The 27,450-nt window shown below is 43.2% G+C and overlaps 1 protein-coding gene across 2 annotated transcripts in view; it reads right to left on the bottom strand.

Moving 5' to 3' along the window:
• LOC110504830 (rho GTPase-activating protein 6) overlaps window positions 1-27,450 on the bottom strand; it is a 75,185-nt gene that overhangs the window by 11,675 nt on the left and 36,060 nt on the right. Inside the window, exons 1-8 of one of the 2 annotated variants that reach the window (XM_036975243.1) lie at window positions 26,654-26,906; window positions 12,748-12,907; window positions 11,714-11,785; window positions 9,042-9,304; window positions 7,160-7,355; window positions 6,878-6,933; window positions 2,804-2,954; window positions 401-549 (exon numbers count right to left, since the gene is read on the bottom strand). In XM_036975243.1, the coding sequence (XP_036831138.1) occupies window positions 401-549; window positions 2,804-2,954; window positions 6,878-6,933; window positions 7,160-7,355; window positions 9,042-9,304; window positions 11,714-11,785; window positions 12,748-12,907; window positions 26,654-26,695 (1,089 nt within the window). In that variant the 5' untranslated portion in view covers window positions 26,696-26,906. Of the gene's footprint in view, window positions 1-400; window positions 550-2,803; window positions 2,955-6,877; window positions 6,934-7,159; window positions 7,356-9,041; window positions 9,305-11,713; window positions 11,786-12,747; window positions 12,908-26,653; window positions 26,907-27,450 lie in introns of those variants that run through there. The other variant, XM_036975242.1, reaches the window with a different exon arrangement.

Raw genomic sequence — 27,450 nt, 5'->3', positions numbered from 1 at the left:
ACTAACCTCTCATCCTGTCATGCTCTGCCCTGTCCTCCTGCCCTTTCCTCATGTCCTGCCATGTCCAGCCCTCATGTCCTGTCCTCCTACCCTGTCCTCCAGTCATCCTATCCTGTCCTCCTGTCCTGCCGTGTCCTACCCTCATGTCCTGTCCTCCAGTCATCCTATCCTGTCCTGCCGTGTCCTACCCTCATGTCCTGTCCTCCAGTCATCCTATCCTGTCCTCCTGTCCTGCCGTGTCCTACCCTCATGTCCTGTCCTTCCCTGCACTGCCCTCATGGCCTGTCCTCCTGTCCTGCCGTGTCCTGTCCTCCTGCCCTGTCCTCCAGTCTTCCTATTCTGTCCTCCTGTCCTGCCGTGTCCTACCCTCAAGTCCTTGCCTGCCCTGTCCATTCCACACCTCATGTCCGTCCCTGTCCTGACTGTCCTCTGCGTGGGCGGTCACCGTGGCCAGGAACTCCAGGAGGCGTTGCAGGGTGTCACTGTTGCACGGCGGCAGCAGATACACCAGTAGCTGGATGGTGCTCTCCTGGTCTGGATGGTCCAGTACTGCAGAGGAAGACAACCATCAACACAACTCCCTCTCATTCTCACAGGTACAGGTACAGACACGTTTTACAATACAGACGGTATAGGAATCAGGTATACTCTCTTGGTGTATGAAGTGTATGCTTTCTTAATAACAAAACTACTGTAGTGTACAGTGGCTTGCGAAAGTATTCACCCCCTTGGCATTTTTCCTATTTTGTTGCCTTACAGCCTGGAATTACAATAGATTTTTTTGGGGGGTGTTTATCATTTGATTTACACAACATGCCTACCACTTTGAAGATGCAATTTTTTTTTTATTGTGAAACAAATAAGACAAAAAAACTGAAAACTTGAGCGTGCATACTGTAACTATTCACCCCAACAAAGTCAATACTTTGTAGAGACACCTTTTGCAGCAATTACAGCTGTAAGTCTCTTGGGGTATGTCTCTATAAGCTTGGCACATCTAACCACTGGGATTTTTTGCCCATTCTCAAAGGCAAAACTGCTCCAGCTCCTTCAAGTTGGATGGGTTCCGCTGGTGTACAGCAATATTTAAGTCATACCACCGATTCTCAATTGGATTGAGGTCTGGGCTTTGACTAGGCCATTCATTGGAATGTTCCCCCTTAAACCACGCAAGTGTTGCTTTAGCAGTATGCTTAGGGACATTGTCCTGCTGGAAGGTGAACCTCCATCCCAATCTCAAATCTCAAAGAAATTCCCTATATTTAGCGCCATCCATCATTCCTTCAATTCTGACCAGTTTCCCAGTCCCTGCCATTGAAAAACATCCCCACAGCATGATGCTGCCACCACCATGCTTCACTGTGAATGAAGTTCATGGATGAAGTTCTCGGGGTGATGGAGGTGTTGGGTTTGACCCAGACTTGGTGTTTTGCTTGATGGCCAAAAAGCTCAATTTTAGTCTCATCTGACCAGAGTACCTTCTTTCATATGTTTGGGGAGTCTCCCACATGAATTTTGGCAAACACCAAACGTGTTTGCTTATTTTCTTCTTTAAGCAATGGCTTTTTTCTGGCCACTCTTCCGTAAAGCCCAACTCTGTGGAGTATATGGCTTAAAGTGGTCCTATGGACAGATACTCCAATCTCCGCTGTGGAGCTTTGCAGATCCTTCAGGGTTATCTTTGGTCTCTTTATTGCCTCTCTGATTAACGTCCTCCTTGCCTGGTCAGTGAGTTTTGGTGGGCGGCCCTCTCTCGGCAGGTTCGTTGTGGTGCCATATTCTTTCAATTTTTTAATAATGGATTTAATGGTGCTCCATGGGATGTTCAAGTTTCAGATATTTAAAAAAACAACAACCTTGATCTGTACTTCTCCACAACGTTGTCCTTGACCTGTTTGGAGAGCTCCTTGGTCTTTATATTGCCGCTTGCTTGGTGGTGCCTCTTGCTTAGTGGTGTTGCAGACTCTGAGGCCTTTCAGAACAGGTGTATACATACTGAGATCATGTGACACTTAGATTGCACACAGGTGGACCTTATTTAACCAATTATGTGACGTCTGAAGGTAATTGGTTGCACCAGATCTTATTTAGGGGCTTCATAGCAAAGGGGGTGAATACATATGCACAAACCACAATTTTTTTAAACAAGTTATTTTTTTCATTTCACTTCACCTATTTGGACTATTTTGTGAATGTACATTACATGAAATCCAAATAAAAATCCCAGGTTGTAATGCAACTAAATAGGAAAAACGCCAAGGGGGATGAATACTTTTGCATGGCACTGTAGGCGTAACTAAACCCTTCACACATTGGGTTGATTAAGGCTATGAGTAGTGTTGTGGTTAGATTGTGGTGAAGCAATTGAGTTATATAGTGTATGAAGTGTACATGAATGTGGGGTATGGGGTAAATGTGGGCTGTTCATGCTAGAGATGAAGGCTGTGTGAAGTGTGGTGGTGAGATTGTGTGTCATATTGTGGTATGAAGTTTAGATGTGAGCGTAAAGTATGGGTTTAGTTTTGTGTTTTTGTGTGTGTGTGTGTGTGCGTGTGTTTGTACGTCTGTGTGTGGCCAGGCCAGGGTGTGTGTGTGTGTGTGTGTATGTCTGTGTGTGGACAAGCCAGTGTGTGTGTGTGTGTGTGTGTTTGTGTGTGTATGTCTGAGTGTGGCCAGGCCAAGGTGTGTGTGTGTGTGTGTGTGTGTGTGTGCGTGTGTGTGTGTGTGTGTGTGTGTGTGTGTGTGTGTGTGTGTGTGTGTGTGTGTGTGTGTGTGGCCAAGCCTGTGTGTCTGTGTTCCTCACACATGGTGTTGAGGAATGCGGTGTAGAGCTCTCTGGTCAGCAGGGGTTCAGGCATATCCCTCAGGAACTCCTTAAGCAGCGCGGCCACATCATGGACACTGTTAGCCTCATCCAGCTGGACCTCCATTCCCAGGTCACACTGCTCTCTGAGCTGGAAACAGCATACCAACATCCCACATTCCACAGTTTAACACTAGAAACTTGTTGGAGACAACAGCCCTCCCTCCACATTTTAACACTAGAATCATACTTGAGACAACAGCCATCCCACCACATTTTAACACTAGAATCATACTTGAGACAACAGCCATCCCTCCACATTTTAACACTAGAATCATACTTGAGACAACAGCCATCCCTCCACATTTTAACACTAGAAACATACTTGAGACAACAGCCATCCCTCCACATTTTAAAACTAGAAACATACTTGAGACAGCAGCCTACATTCCACAGTTTAACACTAGAATCATACTTGAGACAGCAGCCTACCCTCCACATTTTAACAATAGAAACATACTTGAGACAGAATCCTACATTCCACAGTTTAACACTAGAAACATACTGGACTGGAGACAACATCAGTCCCTCCATAGTTTAACACTAGAAACATACTGGACTGGAGACAACATCCCACCCTCCACAGTTTAACACTAGAAACATACTGGAGACAACATCCCACCCTCCACAGTTTAACACTAGAAACATACTGGAGACAACATCCCACCCTCCACAGTTTAACACTAGAAACGTACTGGACTGGAGACAACATCAGTCCCTCCACAGTTTAACACTAGCAACATACTGGACTGGAGACAACATCCCACCCTCCACAGTTTAACACTAGAAACATACTGGAGACAACAGCCATCCCTCCACATTTTAACACTAGAATCATACTTGAGACAACAGCTATCCCTCCACATTTTAACACTAGAAACATACTTGAGACAACAGCCATCCCTCCACATTTTAACACTAGAAACATACTTGAGACAACAGCCATCCCTCCACATTTTAACACTAGAAACATACTTGAGACAACAGCCATCCCTCCACATTTTAACACTAGAAACATACTTGAGACAACAGCTATCCCTCCACATTTTAACACTAGAAACATACTTGAGACAACAGCCATCCCACCACATTTTAACACTAGAAACATACTTGAGACAACAGCCATCCCTCCACATTTTAACACTAGAATCATACTTGAGACAACAGCCATCCCTCCACATTTTAACACTAGAAACATACTTGAGACAACAGCCATCCCTCCACATTTTAAAACTAGAAACATACTTGAGACAGCAGCCTACATTCCACAGTTTAACACTAGAATCATACTTGAGACAGCAGCCTACCCTCCACATTTTAACAATAGAAACATACTTGAGACAGAATCCTACATTCCACAGTTTAACACTAGAAACATACTGGACTGGAGACAACATCAGTCCCTCCACAGTTTAACACTAGAAACATACTGGACTGGAGACAACATCCCACCCTCCACAGTTTAACACTAGAAACATACTGGAGACAACATCCCACCCTCCACAGTTTAACACTAGAAACGTACTGGACTGGAGACAACATCCCACCCTCCACAGTTTAACACTAGAAACATACTGGAGACAACAGCCATCCCTCCACATTTTAACACTAGAATCATACTTGAGACAACAGCCATCCCTCCACATTTTAACACTAGAAACATACTTGAGACAACAGCTATCCCTCCACATTTTAACACTAGAAACATACTTGAGACAACAGCCATCCCTCCACATTTTAACACTAGAAACATACTTGAGACAACAGCCATCCCTCCACATTTTAACACTAGAAACATACTTGAGACAACAGCCATCCCTCCACATTTTAACACTAGAAACATACTTGAGACAACAGCTATCCCTCCACATTTTAACACTAGAAACATACTTGAGACAACAGCCATCCCACCACATTTTAACACTAGAAACATACTTGAGACAACAGCCATCCCTCCACATTTTAACACTAGAAACATACTTGAGACAACAGCCATCCCTGCACATTTTAACACTAAAAACATACTAGACTTGAGACAACAGCCATCCCTCCACATTTTAACACTAGAATCATACTTGAGACAGCAGCCTACATTCCACAGTTTAACACTAGAATCATACTTGAGACAGAATCCTACATTCCACAGTTTAACACTAGAAACATACTGGACTGGAGACAACATCCCACCCTCCACAGTTTAACACTAGAAACATACTGGAGACAACATCCCACCCTCCACAGTTTAACACTAGAATCATACTGGACTGGAGACAACATCCCACCCTCCACAGTTTAACACTAGAATCATACTGGAGACAACATCCCACCCTCCAGTTTAACTCTAGAAACATACTGGACTGGAGACAACATCCCACCCTCCACAGTTTAACACTAGCAACATACTGGACTGGAGACAACATCCCACCCTCCACAGATTAACACTAGAAACATACTGGAGACAACATCCCTCCCTCCACAGTTTAACACTAGAAACATACTGGAGTCAACATCCCACCCTCCACAGTTTAACACTAGAAACATACTGGAGACAACATCCCACCCTCCACAGTTTAACACAAGCAACATACTGGACTGGAGACAACATCCTTCCCTCCACAGTTTAACACTAGCAACATACTGGACTGGAGACAACATCCTTCCCTCCACAGTTTAACACTAGAAACATACTGGAGACAACATCCCTCACCCACAGTTTAACACTAGAATCATACTGGACTGGAGACAACATCCCACCCTCCACAGTTTAACACTAGAAACATACTGGACTGGAGACAACATCCCACCCTCCACAGTTTAACACTAGAAACATACTGGAGACAACATCCCTCCCTCCACAGTGTAAAACTAGCAACATACTGGACTGGAGACAACATCCCACCCTCCACAGTTTAACACTAGAAACATACTGGACTGGAGACAACATCCCACCCTCCACAGTTTAACACTAGAAACATACTGGAGACAACATCCCACACTCCACAGTTTAACACTAGAAACATACTGGAGACAACATCCCTCCCTCCACAGTTTAACACTAGCAACATACTGGACTGTAGACAACATCCCACCCTCCACAGTTTAACACTAGAAACATACTGGACTGGAGACAACATCCCACCCTCCACAGTTTAACACTAGAAACATACTGGAGACAACATCCCACCCTCCACAGTTTAACACTAGAAACATACTGGAGACAACATTCCACCCTCCACAGTTTAACACTAGAATCATACTGGACTGGAGACAACATCCCACCCTCCACAGTTTAACACTAGATACATACTGGACTGGAGACAACATCCCACCCTCCACAGTTTAACACTAGAAACATACTGGACTGGAGACAACATCCCACCCTCCACAGTTTAACACTAGAAACATACTGGACTGGAGACAACATCCCACCCTCCACAGTTTAACACTAGATACATACTGGACTGGAGACAACATCCCACCCTCCACAGTTTAACACTAGCAACATACTGGACTGGAGACAACATCCCACCCTCCACAGTTTAACACTAGAAACATACTGGACTGGAGACAACATCCCACACTCCACAGTTTAACACTAGAATCATACTGGACTGGAGACAACATCCCACCCTCCACAGTTTAACACTAGAAACATACTGGACTGGAGACAACATCCCACCCTCCACAGTTTAACACTAGAAACATACTGGACTGGAGACAACATCCCACCCTCCACAGTTTAACACTAGAAACATACTGGAGACAACATCCCACCCTCCACAGTTTAACACTAGAAACATACTGGACTGGAGACAACATCCCACCCTCCACAGTTTAACACTAGAAACATACTGGAGACAACATCCCTCCCTCCACAGTTTAACACTAGAAACATACTGGAGACAACATCCCTCCCTCCACAGTTTAACACTAGAAACACACTAGGAATTTCACAGTGTGTTTTGATGAGCACCTCATCGATGTGTTCATCAGCATTTTCCACAGAAACCTCACCTGCCGTACTCTCTTCTTTGAGCTCCCTACACGGAAGATGCCAACTGTCTGTAGACCTAAATTACATGGAGAAATAAAGGGTACATTTGATGTGACACCAACAGGGAAAATGTGTACATAAACTCCAGTTGCATTTAACAATCCTCTGCAGGTCATATCCTCCATTGACTTCAGCGAACGATTTACATGAAAGTCTGTGTTGTCTGCGCTCACTACAACTGTAAATCGGGCCCAATATGCGTAGCACTTTCTGAAGAATGATGGCAATTCCTTTGTGTGTACCATATTTCTCCAGATGCAGGCAGCACATCTCCACCACCCTGGGAACCTGTCTATAGATGGGGTTGAGGCTAAGCTTCTTGTCCCTCTGCTTCTTCCTGTTGCTGGGTGTCTCGGCTGGTAGGGACAGCTGCAGGGCTTCCAGCAGGCGAGACTGATTGTCATCCAGGTCAGTGATGCAATCCACAGACACTCCTCCCTGCCAGATACACATAGTTGAGTGAGTACGGTACAGTACAGCCATATGGAGAGGTGATGGATAGCATATGGCGACGAGCGCATGGCATGGCATGATGGATTATATACAGTGTACTCGGAAAGTGTTCAGACCCCTTCACTTTTTCCACATTTTGATCATTACAGCCTTATTCTAAAATGTATTCAATCTATAAACAATAACCCATAATGACAAAGCAAAAACAGGTTTTGGGAAATGTTTGCAAATATATAAAAATAAAAAACTTAAATATTACATTTACATAATTATTCAGACCTTTTACTCAGTACTTTGTTGAAGCACCTTTGGCAGCGATTACAGCCTCGAGTCTTCTTGGGGATGACGCTACAAGCTTGGAACACCTGTATTTGGGGAGTTAATCCCATTCTTCTCTGCAGATCCTCTCAAGCTCTGTCTGGTTGGATGGGGACACAGCTATTTTCAGGTCTCTCCAGGGATGTTCGATCGGAGTTTAAGTCCGGGCTCAGGCTGGGCCACTCAATGACATTCAGAGACTTGTCCCGAAGCCACTCCTGCGTTGTCTTGGCTGTGTGCTTAGGGTCATTGTCCTGTTGGAAGGTGAACCTTCACCCCAGTCTGAGGTCCTGAGAGCTCTGGAGCAGGTTTTCATTAAGGCCTGATTGGTGGAGTGCTGCAAAGATGGTTGTCCTTCTGGAAGGTTCTCCCATCTCCACAGAGGAACTCTGGAGCTCTGTCAGAGTGACCATCGGGTTCTTGGTCACCTCCCTTATCCCCGATTGCTCAGTTTAGCCAGGCGGCCAGCTCAAGGAAGAGTCTTGGTGGTTCCAAATTTCTTCCATAGAAGAATGATGGAGGCCACTGTGTTCTTGGGGACCTTCAATGCTGCAGAAATGTTTTGGTACCCTTGCCCTTATCTGTGCCTCGACACAATCCTGTCTTGTAGGTCTACGGACAATTCCTTCGACCTCATGGCTTGGTTTTTGCTCTGACGTGCACTGTCAACTGTGGGACCTTATATAGACAGGTGTGTGCCTTTCCAAATCATGTCCAATCAGTTGAATTTACCACAGGTGGACTCCAATCAAGTTGTAGAAACATCTCAAGGATGATCAATGGAAGCAGGATGCACCTGAGCTCAATTTCGAGTTTGATACCAAAGAGTCTGAATAATTATGTAAATAGGTTTCCTAAAATACTGTTTTCGCTTTGTCATTATGGGGTATTGTGTGTAGATTGATGAAGAAAATGTTTTATTTAATCAATTTTAGAAAAAGGCTGTAAAATAACAAAATGTGGAAAAAGGGAAGCGGTCTGAATACTTTCCAAACGTACTGTAAGTGGATGGCATACATTGAAGTGAGGTGGGAGCCCAGCCAATGGTATTTCTACCTCTGCCCATCAAGTTATATGGGGCTTCAGGGTAGCCTAGTGGTTAGAGCTTTGGACTAGTAACCGGATGTTCAAATCCCCGAGCTGACAAGGTACAAATCTGTCCTTCTGCCCCTGAACAGGCAGTTAACCCACTGTTCCTAGGCCGTCATTGAAGATAAAAGTTTGTATTTAACTTGGTAAGTCAGTTAAGAAAAGTTCAAATAAAATTATATGAACAAGTTGTTTTGGATATAAGAATACATTCAGACTCATACCATAGGTTTGTTAGAACAGCCCCCATAGGTAAAAACCTACCCTTCTGCGGGTGTGTGGTGCTGCTTCGGGTGTGCTGGGTGACGGTGACTCAGTGGCCGTCTCAGAGGTGGAGCTGAGAGACGAGTTGCTGCTGGACAGCTCCTTGTCTTTGGTGCTCTTCCGTGAGGTGAGGTGTAGCAGGGAGGACACCAGGTCACTGGGGTCACGGTGCTCCTCGCGCTGGGGCTCCTGACGCTGCTTGTGGGTGCGATCGTTAGAGATCACCTGCGACAGAAGTATGCCGAAGGCCTGGGGCATTGCCTCTATGATGCGAGGGACGGATAAGGAGGGGAAAGGGGAGGACCCGGAGTTAATATTCATAAATTCAGCATTCAATTAAATTTAATGGTAAATCCCAAGACTTGCTTCGAAGTATGAAGTAACGTACTGTGCAGTGAAGTCTGGATGGCTATAAACTATGCTTCCTTATTTAAAAAATAATAATTACATTTCCCATAGGCCCTCTAATTGAAAACTCTTACCCTATATAAAAACATATCTAAAGGTCCTTGGGGAAATGCAGTGTTTAGCCTAAACAGTATCCGTACCATGTATACATTATCCCCAGTCAGGGGACGCATACTTTGGGATGTGTCTCTTTAAACACAGGGAGAGAAAATGAAAAGAGAGCGGGGATGGGCTACGGTTGTCCATGCCTGAGGTTAGGCTGGGATGACTGAGGTTAGGCTGGGATGACTGAGGTTAGGCTGGGATGACTGAGGTTAGGCTGGGATGACTGAAGTTAGGCTGGGATGACTGAGGTTAGGCTGAGATGACTGAGGTTAGGCTGGGATGACTGAGGTTAGGCTGAGATGACTGAGGTTAGGCTCAGATGACTGAGGTTAGGCTGAGATGACTGAGGTTAGGCTGAGATGACTGAGGTTAGGCTGGGATGACCGAGGTTAGGCTGGGATGACTGAGGTTAGGCTGGGATGACCGAGGTTAGGCTGGGATGACCGAGGTTAGGCTGGGATGACCGAGGTTAGGCTGGGATGACCGAGGTTAGGCTGGGATGACTGAGGTTAGGCTGAGATGACTGAGGTTAGGCTGAGATGACTGAGGTTAGGCTGAGATGACTGAGGTTAGGCTGAGATGACTGAGGTTAGGCTGGGATGACCGAGGTTAGGCTGGGATGACTGAGGTTAGGCTGGGATGACCGAGGTTAGGCTGGGATGACCGAGGTTAGGCTGGGATGACTGAGGTTAGGCTGAGATGACTGAGGTTAGGCTGAGATGACTGAGGTTAGGCTGAGATGACTGAGGTTAGGCTGGGATGACCGAGGTTAGGCTGGGATGACTGAGGTTAGGCTGGGATGACTGAAGTTAGGCTGAGATGACTGAGGTTAGGCTGGGATGACTGAGGTTAGGCTGAGATGACTGAGGTTAGGCTAGGATGACCAAGCCACCTCTCAAGATTGTTTTTGTTCTTCCCTTGACCACCCAGGCGACAGAGAGAACTCACATTCCTGTGAACATTGTAGCAGGAGGCTGGGCAGCAGTTGGCAGTGCTGTTCAGTGGAGGCTGCTGAGGGGAGGACGGCTCATAATAATGGCTGGAACGGAGCAAATGGAACGGCATCAAACACCTGGAAACCATATGTTTGATGTATTTGATACCATTCCACTGATTGAGCCCGTCCTCCCCAATTAAGGTGCCACCCAACCTCCTGTGGTGCAGTTGTTGAAGCAGCCCTGGCTCTTTCAGGAGGAGGCTCCTACTGTATATTTTCCTCTCAGAGCTCGGCGGGTTGAAACAGCTGAGAATGCTTGCTCTAGTGAGCTCCACATAGCTCCAGTGAAACGGATCAAAGAGTCAACGGATGGCCCGGCCAGTGTGTGAGATAACGGAACCCAGCTGGACATGAACAAAGGTCTAGAGGACTCAGTGTCTGTCTCACAGCCTCCAACTAAAAAGAGCCATGTTTATCTACACTGAAAGATCAACGTCAATATTATCACTGACTACATGCAAGACACTTTTCTCAAATATACTGTAGTGATGGAGAGAATTTGAGAATCCCCCAATATTGTCATTGTATGGTATGGCGAAGTGAAATATCTCACCTTTTATATATACTTTCCGAGGCAGTGGAGGCTGCTGAGATGAGAAGGGCTCATAATAATGGCTGGAACGGAGCAAATGGAATGGCATCAAACACATGCAAACCCGCTCCCACCATTACCATGAGCCCGTCCTCCCCTATTAAGGTGCCACCAACCTCCTGTGTTCTGAGGGTATTTTGAGTCTAGGGCTGCACCATTGACATGTGTAATATCCATATCCCATGCAATATTTTGAAATGCCACTCAGCAGTGTCTAATGTCCGTTTGTATAGTTTACTCGTTTGTTGTCTCTCTCCTCTAGCGGCTGCTTCCCACACACACCAGGCCCTGCCCCCTGTCACTCAAGCAGTACGCTTCCTCTGCTGTTAGATCCAATATACGTTTGCATGCTGTTCTGTTAGGTCAAATGCAGTCAACACATTGTTCCAAACAAGAATGATGGTGCTCTCCATCATTGTAGTTCTATGATTCCAACAGGTCACCAAAGTGTTTTGATCTATATCGCAAGTCAAATTGCAAAAGCAGTATTTGGTTAACAAAAGAAAATCGCAATGAAATGTTTTTCCCATTTTGTGCAGCCTAACTCATGTGACTAATTAATGGAACTACCTTTGTCTTTACTCATCTCTTTGGCCAGTGAATCCAACTTCCTCCTGAGGGACTTCTTACGCTTTTGACCATCTAAGAAAGAAAAGAAAAAACACTTAATTACATTCTACCACATTCTACCACATTCTACCACATTCTACTGCATTCTACCACATTCTACCACATTCTACCACATTCTACCACTTTCTACTGCATTCTACCATACCTGTAACATGTAATTTCATGACTCAATATTGCATTACCATACACAAATGTTTTCATCACTCATCACAATCACTCAAAAATATCCTTAAACAGACAACCCAAGCATAAATCATGTAATATTTAAAATGTGGAATATGAATCCTAATCCTAGTTTTCAAAGCACTGTTAAAGTCACATGTGACAATCCACACAAAAACATGGCCGGATATACTGTGTCTTGTCTTTTCTAACTCAATCCATATGTAGAAAGGGTGGTTCTAATGTCTGCTACTATTTCAGATTACATTTCATGTGTTTTTCCTACAGTTGACTGTTTACTTTTCATGCTAGTGCTTTCTAAAGTTTTAATGCTGCAGTTATTGCGAGTGACTGTTGATGGCAGTGCATGTCTATAGGGTGCCTGTCCCTTGTTAGCCTAAAATAGTTAAGGCAGGAGCACACGAGGGAATGTAATCCAAGACAGAGCCTGGCTGACCAGAAACAGACCATGAGGTGAAGATAGACAACCTCACACCACGACAAGACAGTTGAAATAAAAAACTAATACAGCTACATAACAATAATTGACTATCTTCTATACAAACAGTCATTAAATACACAGTTAAAACAGGGTTTTACAAATTGCTATCCATGCAAACGCAAACATTCTATGTAAAATACACAGAATAAACTAGAAATTATATATTACATTCAGTTTTGGTGTCAGTATCTGTTGTGTAACATTCAGACTTGTTGTGACAAGAATGTTTTCCAAGTAGCTTTGCTCGTAGAATGGAGAGATCAGGAGATAGTGGATGTTAGATGGCCTCCAAGCCTGAATAGTAGAGTACCTTTGGGGATGGTGATCTGGCAGCCCAGGTTGTATTCCTGGAGCAGCCTGCTGAAGGCCACTTCTTGCAGGCGGACTCTCTCCAGCTCTGAGAGGCTCTGGAGGGGCACAGGCTTCAGACGAACGCTCCGCCCTGACATGCTGTTCCATGTGAAGGCACCCTGTGGTGAGGAGACAGGACACACACACGTCAGAGAGGAAACAAGGGATACACACACATACACACATCAGATACATCTATCAGTACTGTTACTGTGGAGGTACCTGACTGGTCATGCATTTGTAAAGCAACAGATATTTCTGCCTGACCTGACAGTTGAGAAACTGGAGCACATCAATCATTTGACAATTCCCATGATTCATTCCCAGTTGGTTTTAGCCTAATATGTGTTCAGATCTAGTTTGGTTTCTATTGTACCACAAATTATTTAAGATATAAATTCTTATTTCTTTCAACTCTGTAAGTAAGTATGAACCAGAGTTCATGTGAATAATCTCCCTGACAACGGATCTCAATGACGACGAATCTCCCTGACGACGGATCTCCCTGACGACAGATGGTTATTTTGCCCACTAAGGGAAGAGAATGTAAAAACTGGGTCATGCCAACCACTCTAAAAGGAAACAGACTCATGTACTTTCCGCAAACTGAACAAACCTTTACAAGCGAGACACAAGAGCAAAACTAGAATTTAAAACACATTATCTCCCGACCTCCTAAATGAGAAGTGTGTAGGCCTAACAGGCCTAACAGTATAAAGAGCCTGTTCTGTTAAAAGTGAAACCCATTTACTCAGCCATTACCAAATATGTCTCTCTCCCGTCATCTCCCCTGGTCTATAATGAGGTCACAGTCCATGGTTTCAAAAGGCCATCAATAAAAGCCTAGTTGTTGTAATTTCCTCTCTGACTGGAGAACTTGGTGAATAACACAGCTGGATGGGCTGAAACTCCCACTGTGAGAGAGAGCTTGCCAGAGCACCATCCATGCTCAGGAATGTCAGACATTGAGCCCTGTGTTTCAAGCCTCATTACAGCCTCTCCCAGCTCTGGTTGGAGAGGTAAGTGCTGCTGACATACTGTAGGCCAACTCTCTCTGTCTAATGTTGAGATGGTGTTAAGTGTAAATTAATTATCGTCTGACATTATCCAAGAACTGTGACATGGAGAGAGTTCAATACTCATCCAGCCACCACCATGCGTGGAGAACATTCCATACAATACAATTTTACTAACATTTCAGGCTTGAGAAAACACACTGATTTACTTTTATAATGCAAATTCAAGACTAACAAAATAACAGTTAATGATCTATGATGAAAAGGACTCTGCTGAGTTAGTTAATAGGATGAACCCCTGTTGTGATCTACCAGACTAGGAAACCAGGAGTCCTCACTCGCTGCTGAAAACCCTGACCTCGGAGCATCTCTCTAATAAATCCAGCCAGCAGATTAGACTTCCTTTGATCTCATATGAGCCATGCTCCGAATCGACTTACGGGCTCATTATCAGGCTTTGCCTACACTACTGTACAGTAGCTTACTCTCTCCTGTTGGGAGAGAAATGTCTTTACTTCACAAAGTCTAACTACTTTAACTGAGTTAATATCACGCACCTGATACTGAACCATGGACATACATGTACATCTAACAGCTCTGCTCAGGCATGCTCCACCTCTATGGCATTGGACATACATGTACATCTAACAGCTCTGCTCAGGCATGCTCCACCTCTATGGCATTGGACATACATGTACATCTAACAGCTCTGCTCAGGCATGCTCCACCTCTATGGCATTGGACATACATGTACATCTAACAGCTCTGCTCAGGCATGCTCCACCTCTATGGCATTGGACATACATGTACATCTAACCGCTCTGCTCAGGCATGCTCCACCTCTATGGCATTGGCTAACACCTCAACTGCAATCAGAGGTTCTGGGGATGGAGAGTAGAAATATAACAGCATAGAATAGAACAACTTGTTTTTTTTCTGTTGAGGAAACCAACAAACATAGACACTAGGCGTACTTGGGAGATCTAACGGAGATCTAAGGGAGATCTAACAGAGATCTAATGGAGATCTAACAGAGATCTAATTGAGATCTAAGGGAGATCTAACAGAGATCTAAGGGAGATCTAACAGAGATCTAACGGAGATCTAACGGAGATCTAACAGAGATCTAACAGAGATCTAACAGAGATCTAATTGAGATCTAACAGAGATCTAACGGAGATCTAACAGAGATCTAACAGAGATCTAACAGAGATCTAACAGAGATCTAACAGAGATCTAACGGAGATCTAACAGAGATCTAACGGAGATCTAACAGAGATCTAACAGAGATCTAATTGAGATCTAAGGGAGATCTAACAGAGATCTAACGGAGATCTAACAGAGATCTAACAGAGATCTAACAGAGATCTAACAGAGATCTAATTGAGATCTAAGGGAGATCTAACAGAGATCTAAGGGAGATCTAACAGAGATCTAACGGAGATCTAACAGAGATCTAACAGAGATCTAAGGGAGCTCTAACGGACATCTAAGCGAGCTCTAACGGAACTAAGGGAGATCTAAGGGAGATCTAACAGAGATCTAAGGGAGATCTAACAGAGATCTAAGGGAGATCTAACGGAGATCTAACGGACATCTAAGGGAGATCTAACAGAGATCGAACGGAGATCTAACAGAGATCTAAGGGAGATCTAAGGGAGATCTAACAGAGATCGAACGGAGATCTAACAGAGATCTAAGGGAGATCTAAGGGAGATCTAACAGAGATCTAACGGAGATCTAAGGGAGATCTAAGGGAGATCTAAGGGAGCTCTAACGGACATCTAAGGGAGATCTAACAGAACTAAAGGAGATCTAACGGACATCTAAGGGAGATCTATCCATTCTACTGTATCAATCATGTTTCACAGCCTTGACGGCCTCCTGACATTACAGTGTTTACCTCAGCTCATTGTGAGGGTTCCTCCCCTGGTAGGGTGTTGAATCTTTGAGTCATTTTCCCCAGTCCAACCCTCCATCGGCTACACAAGGGACTGATACTGTGTAGTACTTCCTTCCCTAATCAACAAACAAAAGATTGTCTCTGTTGCGATTCTCTCCATGTTCTGTCCACTGGAGCCAAGATCTCTGCTGTAGCCAGAGAATGTGTTTAATCTCCCTTCTCTGCGTGCCAACCCATAAAGGCCAAAAACACACACACACACACGTTTGGTGTTAATTATCCACAGCTGGGAGGCATCAACACCCAGTAATACATCACAGCACGTTATCACACGTTTCCACAATGTGGGATTGAACACAGAGTAAATGGGATGATACGTCTGCCCAAACAATCCGGTTCTACAACATTACATCTTATTGTATGGATACACGTGATATATTGTGAAGATTGTCGTCGGTTTTTCTGATATGAGAAAGTGGTCGAGTGGAAGGAAAATAAGATACATTCTATTCTTCTTCTTCTTCTATTATTTTTACAAATCAAACTCAGAGGTAAAGCTCAAAGCCCTGCTAGTTAATTGGCTTCCGAGTGGCGCAGCGGTTTAGGGGGAGGGTTTGGCCCGGGGTAGGCCATCATTGTATAATAAGAATTTGTTCTTGACTGACTTGCATGATAAAAATAATAATACATAATAAATAATGGTTGAGGCTTGAGCAGGTGTCAGTCCGGGGATGGGATACAGTCAGAAAGTCAAATAAAGCCGTCAATACAACCCTTTCCAAGATTTAATACGTCTGGTAGGTAACTTAGCAACCACGTAATGGTTTACTTTCCCCCTTGCAGTTTTACATATATTTACATAACAGGCTGTAGCATCTGTCCACACAAGTACAGGGTATATGTTTACAACCCACTCTGATTAAGATGAAAAGATAAGTGGGTTATGTACTGTATACATGGCAAGCAGTGGAGGCTGCTGAGGGGAGGATGGTTCAAAATAATGTCTGGAAAGGAGTAAATGGAATGGCATCAAACACATGGTGTATTTGAAACCATTTGTTACGGCTGTCGTCTGAATGAGACCAAGGTGCAGCGTGGTAGGTGTACATTTTGAATTTATTAAATGAATACCAAAAAAAAAGAAAGATAAACAACACGTAAAGTATAGTAGCGCTAAACCAGCAACTAACAAAAACAAGATCCCACAACAGAAAGTGGAAAAAGGGCTGCCTAAGTATGATCCCCAATCAGAGACAACGATAGACAGCTGCCTCTGATTGGGAACCATACTCGGCCAAAAACAAAGAAATAGACAACATAGAACCCATCAAACCCATCAAACTGAAAACACATCAAACTGAGAATCCATCAAACTGAGAACCCATCAAACTGAGAACCCATCAAACTGAGAACCCATCAAACTGAGAATACATCAAACTGAAAACTCATCAAACTGAGGGAACATCAAACTGAGAACCCATCAAACTGAGAATCCATCAAACTGAAAACCCATCAAACTGAGAATACATCAAACTGAGAACCCATCAAACTGAGAATACATCAAACTGAAAACCCATCAAACCGAGAACCCATCAAACTGAGAACCCATCAAACTGAGAACCCATCAAACTGAGAATACATCAAACTGAAAACCCATCAAACCGAGAACCCATCAAACTGAGAACCCATCAAACTGAGGGAACATCAACCTGAGAACCCATCAAACTGAGAACCCATCAAACTGAGGGAACATCAACCTGAGAACCCATCAAACTGAGAACCCATCAAACTGAGAACCCATCAAACTGAGAATCCATCAAACTGAAAACCCATCAAACCGAGAACCCATCAAACTGAGAATACATCAAACTGAAAACTCATCAGACTGAGGGAACATCAAACTGAGAACCCATCAAACTGAGAATCCATCAAACTGAAAACCCATCAAACTGAGAACCCATCAAACTGAGAACCCATCAAACTGAGAATACATCAAACTGAAAACCCATCAAACCGAGAACCCATCAAACTGAGAACCCATCAAACTGAGGGAACATCAACCTGAGAACCCATCAAACTGAGAACCCATCAAACTGAAGGAACATCAACCTGAGAACCCATCAAACTGAGAACCCATCAAACTGAGAACCCATCAAACCGAGAACCCATCAAACTGAGAACCCATCAAACTGAGGGAACATCAACCTGAGAACCCATCAAACTGAGAACCCATCAAACTGAGAACCCATCAAACTGAGAACCCATCAAACTGAGAATCCATCAAACTGAAAACCCATCAAACCGAGAACCCATCAAACTGAGAACCCATCAAACTGAGGGAACATCAACCTGAGAACCCATCAAACTGAGAACCCATCAAACTGAAAACCCATCAAACTGAGAATCCTTCAAACTGAGAACCCATCAACCTGAAAACCCATAAAACTGATGGAACATCAAACTGAGGAAAGATCAAACTGAGAACCCATCAAACTGAGAACCCATCAAACTGAGAACCCATCAAACTGAGAATCCATCAAACTGAAAACCCATCAAACCGAGAACCCATCAAACTGAGAACCCATCAAACTGAGGGAACATCAACCTGAGAACCCATCAAACTGAGAACCCATCAAACTGAAAACCCATCAAACTGAGAATCCTTCAAACTGAGAACCCATCAAACTGAAAACCAATAAAACTGATGGAACATCAAACTGAGGAAAGATCAAACTGAGAACCCATCAAACTGAGAACCCATCAAACAGAGGGAACATCAACCTGATAACCCATCAAACTGAGAACCCATCAAACTGAAAACTCATCAAACTGAGAATCCATCAAACTGAGAACCCATCAAACTGAGAACCCATAAAACTGATGGAACATCAAACTGATGGAACATCAAACTGAGAACCTATCAAACTGAGAACCCATCAAACAGAGGGAACATCAACCTGATAACCCATCAAACGGAGAACCCATCAAACTGAAAACCCACCAAACTGAGAATCCATCAAACTGAGAACCCATAAAACTGATGGAACATCAAACTGATGGAACATCAAACTGAGGAAACATTAAACTGAGAACCCATCAAACTGAGAACCCATCAAACAGAGGGAACATCTAGATGTGTGTGCGTTATGATAGACTCATTTGTATATTACACCATATCCTATTCATATCAGCTTTAACGACAGCTCTCATCTGCTCAATCTGTTCCGATGTTCCTATCAGATCTCACTACATCAGACGAGGCTGTGGGAGGAGTTATAGGATGTAATGGCTGGAATGAAATTAATGGAATGGTATCAAACACATGAAACATATGGAAACCACGTGTTTGACTCCTCTCCATTTATTCCATTCCAGCCATTACAATGAGCCCTTCCTCGTATAGCTCCTCCCACCAGACTCCTCTGCAGTACATCCCATGGTTCACCGTCCTATTCAGAGACAGTCTAGAAGGGCATGGTCCCACCGTCCTATTCAGAGACAGTCTAGAAGGGCATGATACCACCGTCCTACTCAGAGACAGTCCAGAAGGGCATGGTCCCACCGTCCTACTCAGAGACAGTCCAGAAGGGCATGGTCCCACCGTCCTACTCAGAGACAGTCCAGAAGGGCATGGTACCACCGTCCTACTCAGACACAGTCCAGAAGGGCATAGTACCACCGTCCTACTCAGAGACAGTCCAGAAGGGCATGGTCCCACCGTCCTACTCAGACACAGTCCAGAAGGGCATGGTCCCACCATCCTATTCAGAGACAGTCCAGAAGGGCATGGTCCCACCATCCTACTCAGAGACAGTCCAGAAGGGCATGGTCCCACCGTCCTACTCAGAGACAGTCCAGAAGGGCATGGTACCACCGTCCTACTCAGAGACAGTCCAGAAGGGCATAGTACCACCGTCCTACTCAGACACAGTCTAGAAGGGCATGGTCCCACTGTCCTACTCAGACACAGTCTAGAAGGGCATGGTCCCACTGTCCTACTCAGACACAGTCTAGAAGGGCATGGTCCCACCGTCCTATTCAGAGACAGTCCAGAAGGGCATGGTCCCACCGTCCTACTCAGAGACAGTCCAGAAGGGCATGGTCCCACCGTCCTATTCAGAGACAGTCCAGAAGGGCATGGTCCCACCGTCCTATTCAGAGACAGTCCAGAAGGGCATGGTCCCACCGTCCTACTCAGAGACAGTCCAGAAGGGCATGGTCCTCACACTGACAACTACAGACATGTGGACTAGACTGAACTGTTTAGTGTGACAGCAGTCTTGGATAAGGTTATTAAGGGAGGGTATACTTACTTAGATTACATAAAATCCTTGAAAGATACCAGCATTTTGTTAGTTTACTGGTAAACTTAGAAAGTTTCCAGTAACATACCCTCCCTTTGTAACCTTAACCAAGACTTCTGTACTGACAGGTGTCTGTAATTATCTCTGGCCCTCTGTTGGGCCTTATCACATTTAAGATATATGAAATAATTAAATACGATGAGAAATTAAATAAGATGACAAAGCTGTAAAACATTCTCCTAGATATAAATCATCAACTAAGTGAATACCATTTGTGTTTAATATGAGGGTTTCAGCATTTAATATCCTATATATATATATATATATATTTTACAATGTCAATACTATGGCTGTCAATGTCTTGGGGTCAAACTGGTGGCAGTTATGAAGAAAGTCAATAGTTGGACAAGTTGCAGAGGTCATTGAAAATAATGGCATTGTTGATTAGATGCTTTTCATTAATTATGCTATATTCTCTTGAACCATATGGTCTATCTACTAGAACCTAATGTACAATATGGACACATTTATAAACAATGAATACTATACCGTATATGAATACATTTTTTTTTTTATTAAAAAGAAGTTATTCAAGCATAAATGACCAAAGTTATGACAGCTTGCCATAGAATCTTTGTTAATTAACAAAATTACTGAAGATTCCGGTAACTTTGGTAAATTAGCGGTAGCTTAGCAACCCTAGTCTTGGTAATGAAATGTTTACTATGACCGTGTGTGTGTGGCAACAACACCTTGGATGAAAGCTACCAGTATACGGTGGCTGAGATAGAAGAGCAAGCAGAGGGATGATGATCCGTATAAAATCAGTAAGCATAGGAGAGAATTTCACTTGAGTGGTCAACTCTAATGTCTAATACAGTTTATCTGAAGGTTATGATTGTATGTGTGAGTAATCATATCACAGTGGGAAAAAAAGAGCATTCTATGAAATGGAACGGCCACTTTTCTCTGAACAGCTTGAAAGACATCATATAAACATGTCACTCTGACTGTGCATTCTTTCACACTAAAAGGAGCGACCTGGTTTTGAAAAGATTGAATGTGTCATTAAAGGGGAATGTTGTTGGTCATACTAACCCTGAGTTCTCATCTTAAACATGATACGTGAAAACATTACGCAACTCAGTGGTGTTTTCTGTCCAATTACAGGCGAGAGGTGCTGCCCTGCTCACTAAACCCCACCTCAGAGGATGAAAGAACATTAACAAAGGTAACATACAGTACTGTACAGTATATAGCCATATGGTATGCAACACATAGCCATAAACCGCCACGTGTGTGAGTAGGGATGCTTATTCCTGTTACTACCAGTTCTGATAGTTAATAACATAAAATAGAATGGATTTCCATTCAGTTTCATGAAATAGTACTTAAATTCATCATGTACTGTAATACTGTAGCATCCTATATGAAAGAGTTGCCACAATGTGCATGTCCTTCAGTGGTCCGTCCCCGATGCAATTAAAAAAAGAGAAAGTGTTAGCCATCACTCAGTGAGGTACAACGAGTAGACATGAGCAAGGGAAACACAAAGTAGTGAGACTGACAGCTCAGAATACAGCCATTAAGCACACTTGAGATAGGTATGTTGGGTGATGAATATTCCTCCCTGTTCAGGAAGCCATTGAATGGAACATTTCACTAGTCCTGTTCTCCACAAAGACTTCAAACCGCGGCTTGAATAATTTTAGAAACAAATACCGAAAACAATACCAAAACCTCTACTACAAGTCCAACACTAATATAATTAACTAACAACGTGGAAGAGAAACTGCCACCTTCCCAATCTGAACTAAACAGGATTCTGCACGCTGATCAATATTTATGACTGCACTTCAATGAGGTTATTTTCGGGTTGGTTGACTGTTCATTGACTTTCTGATGTCTGGGAAGTTCACAACCTGCACACACAGCAACCATTTATCTAGATCGAGGGGAAACACAACCACGATTTGTTATTTCCAATCTGATGAGGAGATGATAGATAGGGCATAGTAATGACAGCGTCTGTGGCACCAAAGATAACTAAAGGAAACTAGATTCTTGGCATATTCAAAACAATACCATAGGATTTTTTTTTATAGACATTGTGAACAAAAACAGCCTTCAATGATTACTAATATTGAGCTTTTACTAATATAGTGTTTTTGGAATAATGGTGTAAAACAGTTTATCATACTTCATATAGTACTTCCTGCTTTTAGGCAAATATTATCCAGCTACAAGGAGACTCCACAATAATGTGTTATCCTTCATACTACATGAAGCACAAGGTCAGATGCACATATTTTCAAGGATAATTAATAAAAAAACATTACTTAAAAGTGACCATGTAAATTGCAGTATGATTTTCCTCCTACAGTTTCTACATGTATCACTGAGGTCCAATAAGATTCATAAGAAATATGGCTTTAGCTCAATGGGCTAACAGGGTCTTGTTACATGTAATTGTTTAGTTTTTACATTTGATTTTTCAGACGTTCTTATCCAGAGCGATTTACAGCAGCAATAAGGGTTAAGTGCCTTGCTCAAGGGCAAATTGACAGATTTTTCACCAAGTCGTCTCAGGGATTCGACCCAGCGACCTTTCGGTTAACTGCTAGGGTACCTACAGCCAAAGTCATATTGATAACTCGGGTTCGAAACCAGGTCAGTAACATCTGCAAACAGAAAAATCTAAAGCTTGGCACAGCTCCAGACTTCACTGAAAGCACTGTAACAGGGATCATCAACTACACTGAACAAAAATATAAACACAACATGTGTTTGTCCCATGTTTCATGAGCTGAAATAAAAGATCCCAGAAATGTTGCATATGCACAAAAAGCTTATTTCTCTCAAATTTGGCACACAAATTTGTTTCCAGCCCTGTTAGTGAGCATTTCTCCTTTGCCAAGACAATCCATCCACCTGACAGGTGTGGCATATTAAGAAGCTGATTAAACAGCATGATCCTTACACAGGCACACTTTGTGCTGGGGACAAGGCCATTCTTAAATTTACAGTTTTGTTACACAACACAATGCAACAGATGTCTCAAGTTTTGAGGGAGCGTGCAATTGGCATGCTGACTGCAGGCATGTCCACCAGAGTTGTTGCCAGAGAAAGTAATGTTAATTTCTCTACCATAAGCCGCCTCCAACATCGCTTTAGAGAATTTGGCAGTACGGCCAACCGGCCTCACAACCGCAGACCACATTTAGCCACGCCAGCCCAGGACTGACACATCCGGCTTCGTCACCTGCGGGATCGTCTGAGACCAGCCACCCAGACAGCTGATTAAACTGAGGAGTATTTATGTCCGTAATAAAACCATTTTGTAGGAAAAACTCATTCTGATTTGCTGGGCCTGGCTCCCCAGTGGGTGGCCCAATGCCCTCCGAGGCCCACCCATGGCTGCACCCCTACCCAGTCATGTGAAATCCATAGATTAGGCCCTAAATAATTTATTTAAATTGACTGATATCCTTATATGAACTGTAAATCAGTAAAATCGTTTAAATTGTTGCATGTGGCGTTTATATTTTTGTTCATTATAGATTCAGTCGCAGGACGATTTGTATCTTGAGCGGATGGTCAGGGAGCCGGAACATAATTACAAATATTTTGTAGATAGAAAACTGACCGCAAGAAGCCCAAACAGATATAATATTTGACTAAAAAATAATAATTTCAAACCTTGCTTACATGTGTATACTATTGCATATACACTATAAATACAAAATTATGTGGACACCCCTTCAAATTAGTGGATTCAGCTATTTTAGCCACACCCGTTGCTGACAGTTGCATAAAATCGAGCACATAGCCATGCAATCTTCAGAGACAAACATTGTCAGTACAAAGAGCTCAGTGACTTTCAACGTGGCACCATCATAGGATGCCACCTTTCTGCTACGCGGACAATAGACAGCTGTACATTTCGATGAAACATGGTGAAACCACAAAATTGCCCTCCCTGGAAGCCTGTGTTTCAGACATAAGGAAGTGGATGGCGGAAAATGTTTTACTTTTAAACTCAGACAAAACAGATGCTTGTTCTAGCTCCCAAGAAACAATGAGATCTTCTGTTGGATCTGACAATTAAACCTGATGGTTGTACAGTCGTCTCAAACAAAACTGTGAAGGACCTTGGCGTTACTCTGGACCCTGATCTCTCTTTTGATGAATATATCAAGACTGTTTCAAGGACAGCTTTTTTCCATCTAGGTAACATTGCAAAAATCAGAAATGTTCTGTCCAAAAATGATGCAGAAAAGTGAATACATCCTTTTGTCACTTCTAGATTAGACTTTTGCAATGCTCTACTTCCCGGCTTCCCGGATAAAGCACTAAATAAACTTCAGTTAGTGCTAAACATGGCTTCTAGAATGTTGACTAGAACCCAAAAATGTGATCATATTACTCCAGTGCTAGCCTCCCTACACTGGCTTCCTGTTAAGGCAAGGGCTGATTTCAAGGTTTTACTGCTAACCTACAAAGTATTACATGGGCTTGCTCCTACCTATCTCTCTGATTTGGTCCTGCCGTACATACCTACACGTACACTACAGTCACAAGACGTAGGTCTCCTTACTGTCCCTAGAATGTATAAGCAAACAGCTGGAGGCAGGGATTTCTCCTATAGAGCTCTATTTTTATGGAATGGTCTGCCTACCCATGTGAGAGACCTCGACCTTTAAGTCTTTATTGAAGACTCATCTCTTCAGTAGGTCCTATGATTGAGTGTAGTCTGGCCCAGGGGTGTGAAGGTGAACGGAAAGGCACTGAAGCGCCGAACCACCCTTGCTGTCTATGCCTGTCCGGTTCCCATCTCTCCACCGGGATTCTCTGCCTCTAACCCTATTACGGGGGCTGATTCACTGGTTTACTGGTGCTCTTCCATGCCATCCCTAGGAGGGGTGCGTCACTTGAGTGGGTTGAGTCACTGACGTGATCTTCCTGTCCGGGTTTGGCGCCCCCCTCAGGTTCGTGCCGTGGAGGAGAGATCTTCGTGGGCTATACTCGGCCTTATCTCAGGGTAGTAAGTCGGGTGGTTGAAGATATCCCTCTAGTGGTGTGGGGGCTGTGCTTTGGCAAAATCACCCAGATGGGGAACCCTGCACTAAAGTGTAGTTACACTGTTTTAGGGGGTGGCGACACAATCTCAGATATGTTATATTTTCTAAAAACCAAAACAAACCGTATCACAATTCTCGAGATTCAACTTAGCTTCGCCTTCAGACACACTCTAAGAGATGGCTGATAATGTCTGAACTGATCATACATGCTTTCAGTAGAAAAGCAAGTTCTTCTGTCAGGATGTTGTCAGTCAGTCAGCCCCATAATATTTACTAAGAATTCATGCTGGTTCTGACGTCATCATAACCCACAGTCCTTGTACCACACCTGGTCCTAAGTAACACTTGATTTAATATGAGACCCATTGGCAGAACTCCGTCTCGTTTCTGTCAGTGAATTACATTCTAAAATCATCTTTAAAAAAAAAAACGAGAAATTAGCTGTAAACTTAAGCAATTAACAGAGTTGCTTTAACAAGTTCCCGCAATGAATCATTAGTGCAAGGTGACTTGAGCATTAATCCCAGCAGTGATGTAGAACATGCTTTGTGCAGCAATATAGACGGTGAGAAGGACTCACTCTCCCATTGTGGAATTCAGTTTTCCCAGTTATAGCCTCAGGTAGGTTCCTTATAGGCCAGGTATGGGGTCATAGAGTTCATAGACCACTGGTGGCTTGAACTCACCCAGATCACTGTCTGTAGACTATCACACCCTGACACCCAGCCCAAATACAGTTTGTGAAGCTACCCCACTGGGCACACACTGGTGGAATCAACGTTGTTTCAACGTAATTTCAATGAAATTAAGTTTAACCAACGTGGAATAGACGTTGAATTAAAGTCTGTGCCCAGTGGGTATGCTTATTGGTTCTTAGCCCAACACACCGCTGATATCACATGATAAGAGGTCATGTACGATTGCTTACTGAAACTACCACATGACTGACTCAGCGATCCACCTAATAAGTATGGGGAACTCCTCGTGGACAAGACAAAAGGGAAGCCACCTGCTCTTCAGCGTTCCTGTTGCCTACCTGTCACTGTTAATTACTGGGCAGCAATGTACTGTATATGAGACGTCACTGTACAGCCAAACGGTCACATGTGCATGTAGCCATTCCATTAAAGACTGGGACACCAACAAAAACAAAACAAACCACGGAGAAACGGCATCCCATTACATTTTAATTGTGATGATTTCTAGGCTATAACACAATGCACGGCATTACATGTGAGGAGCATTATTTTTTTTTAAACATAATTTGAAGTTATATGTCATATAAAAGTCTGAAGAGAAGCAGACATGGGGCATTTCCAATTACAACTAATATCTCCAAAATTATGTTATCGTTGACACTTTGTCGAACCAACATTTTTAATACAAAATGTAGGAAATTCTCAATATCTTTTTTTAATCGTTGACACTTTATCGAACCCCCCCTTTTTTAATACAAAATGTAGGAAATTCTCAACCTCTTGGTTAAACATACGCAAATGTTGGTTTGTTCAAAAAGTCTACACAGCTGACGCGGTACAGAAGAGCACCGGACAATACTTACAAAGTATGAGATGCGCCTGTTGAAGGGTAGGAGGTCCCCCATGATCCGAATACCTACACAGCCCGCTACACAGAGCGTTTGTGGAGTTACATTTTAATTTACATCAAGTTTGCTGAAATGTAAGTCGCTACGTCAATGACTGCAAATAGATAACATGTAAGATGTTGCTATATTTGCCCTCAGTTTTACTACATTTTTGTCGTTTAACTCTCATTTGCGCTTCCCCTTGTCTGGTGAAGCTTAGGTCCTTGAAGAATCGAAACGCAAGGAAGCCTGAAGATAGACGGGGCGGGGAAGTTTGATGCGCTCTCTCTCTCCATTGGAAAGTTCAACAACTCAGTTATTAATGACGTGATGACAAACACTGTCAAAATCCTCAGAAAGATTCCGCCATTTGTGTTTTAACGCATATTAAACATGCCATCCTTCACACAATACATATTTTCCAATCCAAAATGTACCGACTTGTCTCACTGTGATAAAATATATTCTAGACTAGAGGTCATACCTCAACATCATTCAATATTGTATTTACGTTCCACTATCAATGTGCTGTCGTTGATCTATTTGCGTGAATAATTTGCAAAGCAGACCATTTGGTTGAGGACGTTGATGGGAGGAATGTCTCTGTGTCGTAATAAAACTGTTTATATAGTATGAAGTGTCCAGACCAGATGTAATGCATCAGGACATGCAGATAAATGTAAAGACCTTTGTGATGTAGTAATTCTATCGGTAGCCTACTTAAATAACGTGCTATGCAAACGACAGCGCTATGACCCTGCTAAACATGCATT

This window comes from Oncorhynchus mykiss, chromosome 3 (genome assembly GCF_013265735.2).
Source record: "Oncorhynchus mykiss isolate Arlee chromosome 3, USDA_OmykA_1.1, whole genome shotgun sequence".
Classification (NCBI taxonomy): domain Eukaryota; kingdom Metazoa; phylum Chordata; class Actinopteri; order Salmoniformes; family Salmonidae; genus Oncorhynchus; species Oncorhynchus mykiss.
The sequence above is the reverse complement of the archived record's forward strand: the minus strand, read 5'-3'. Positions and strand labels throughout refer to the sequence as shown.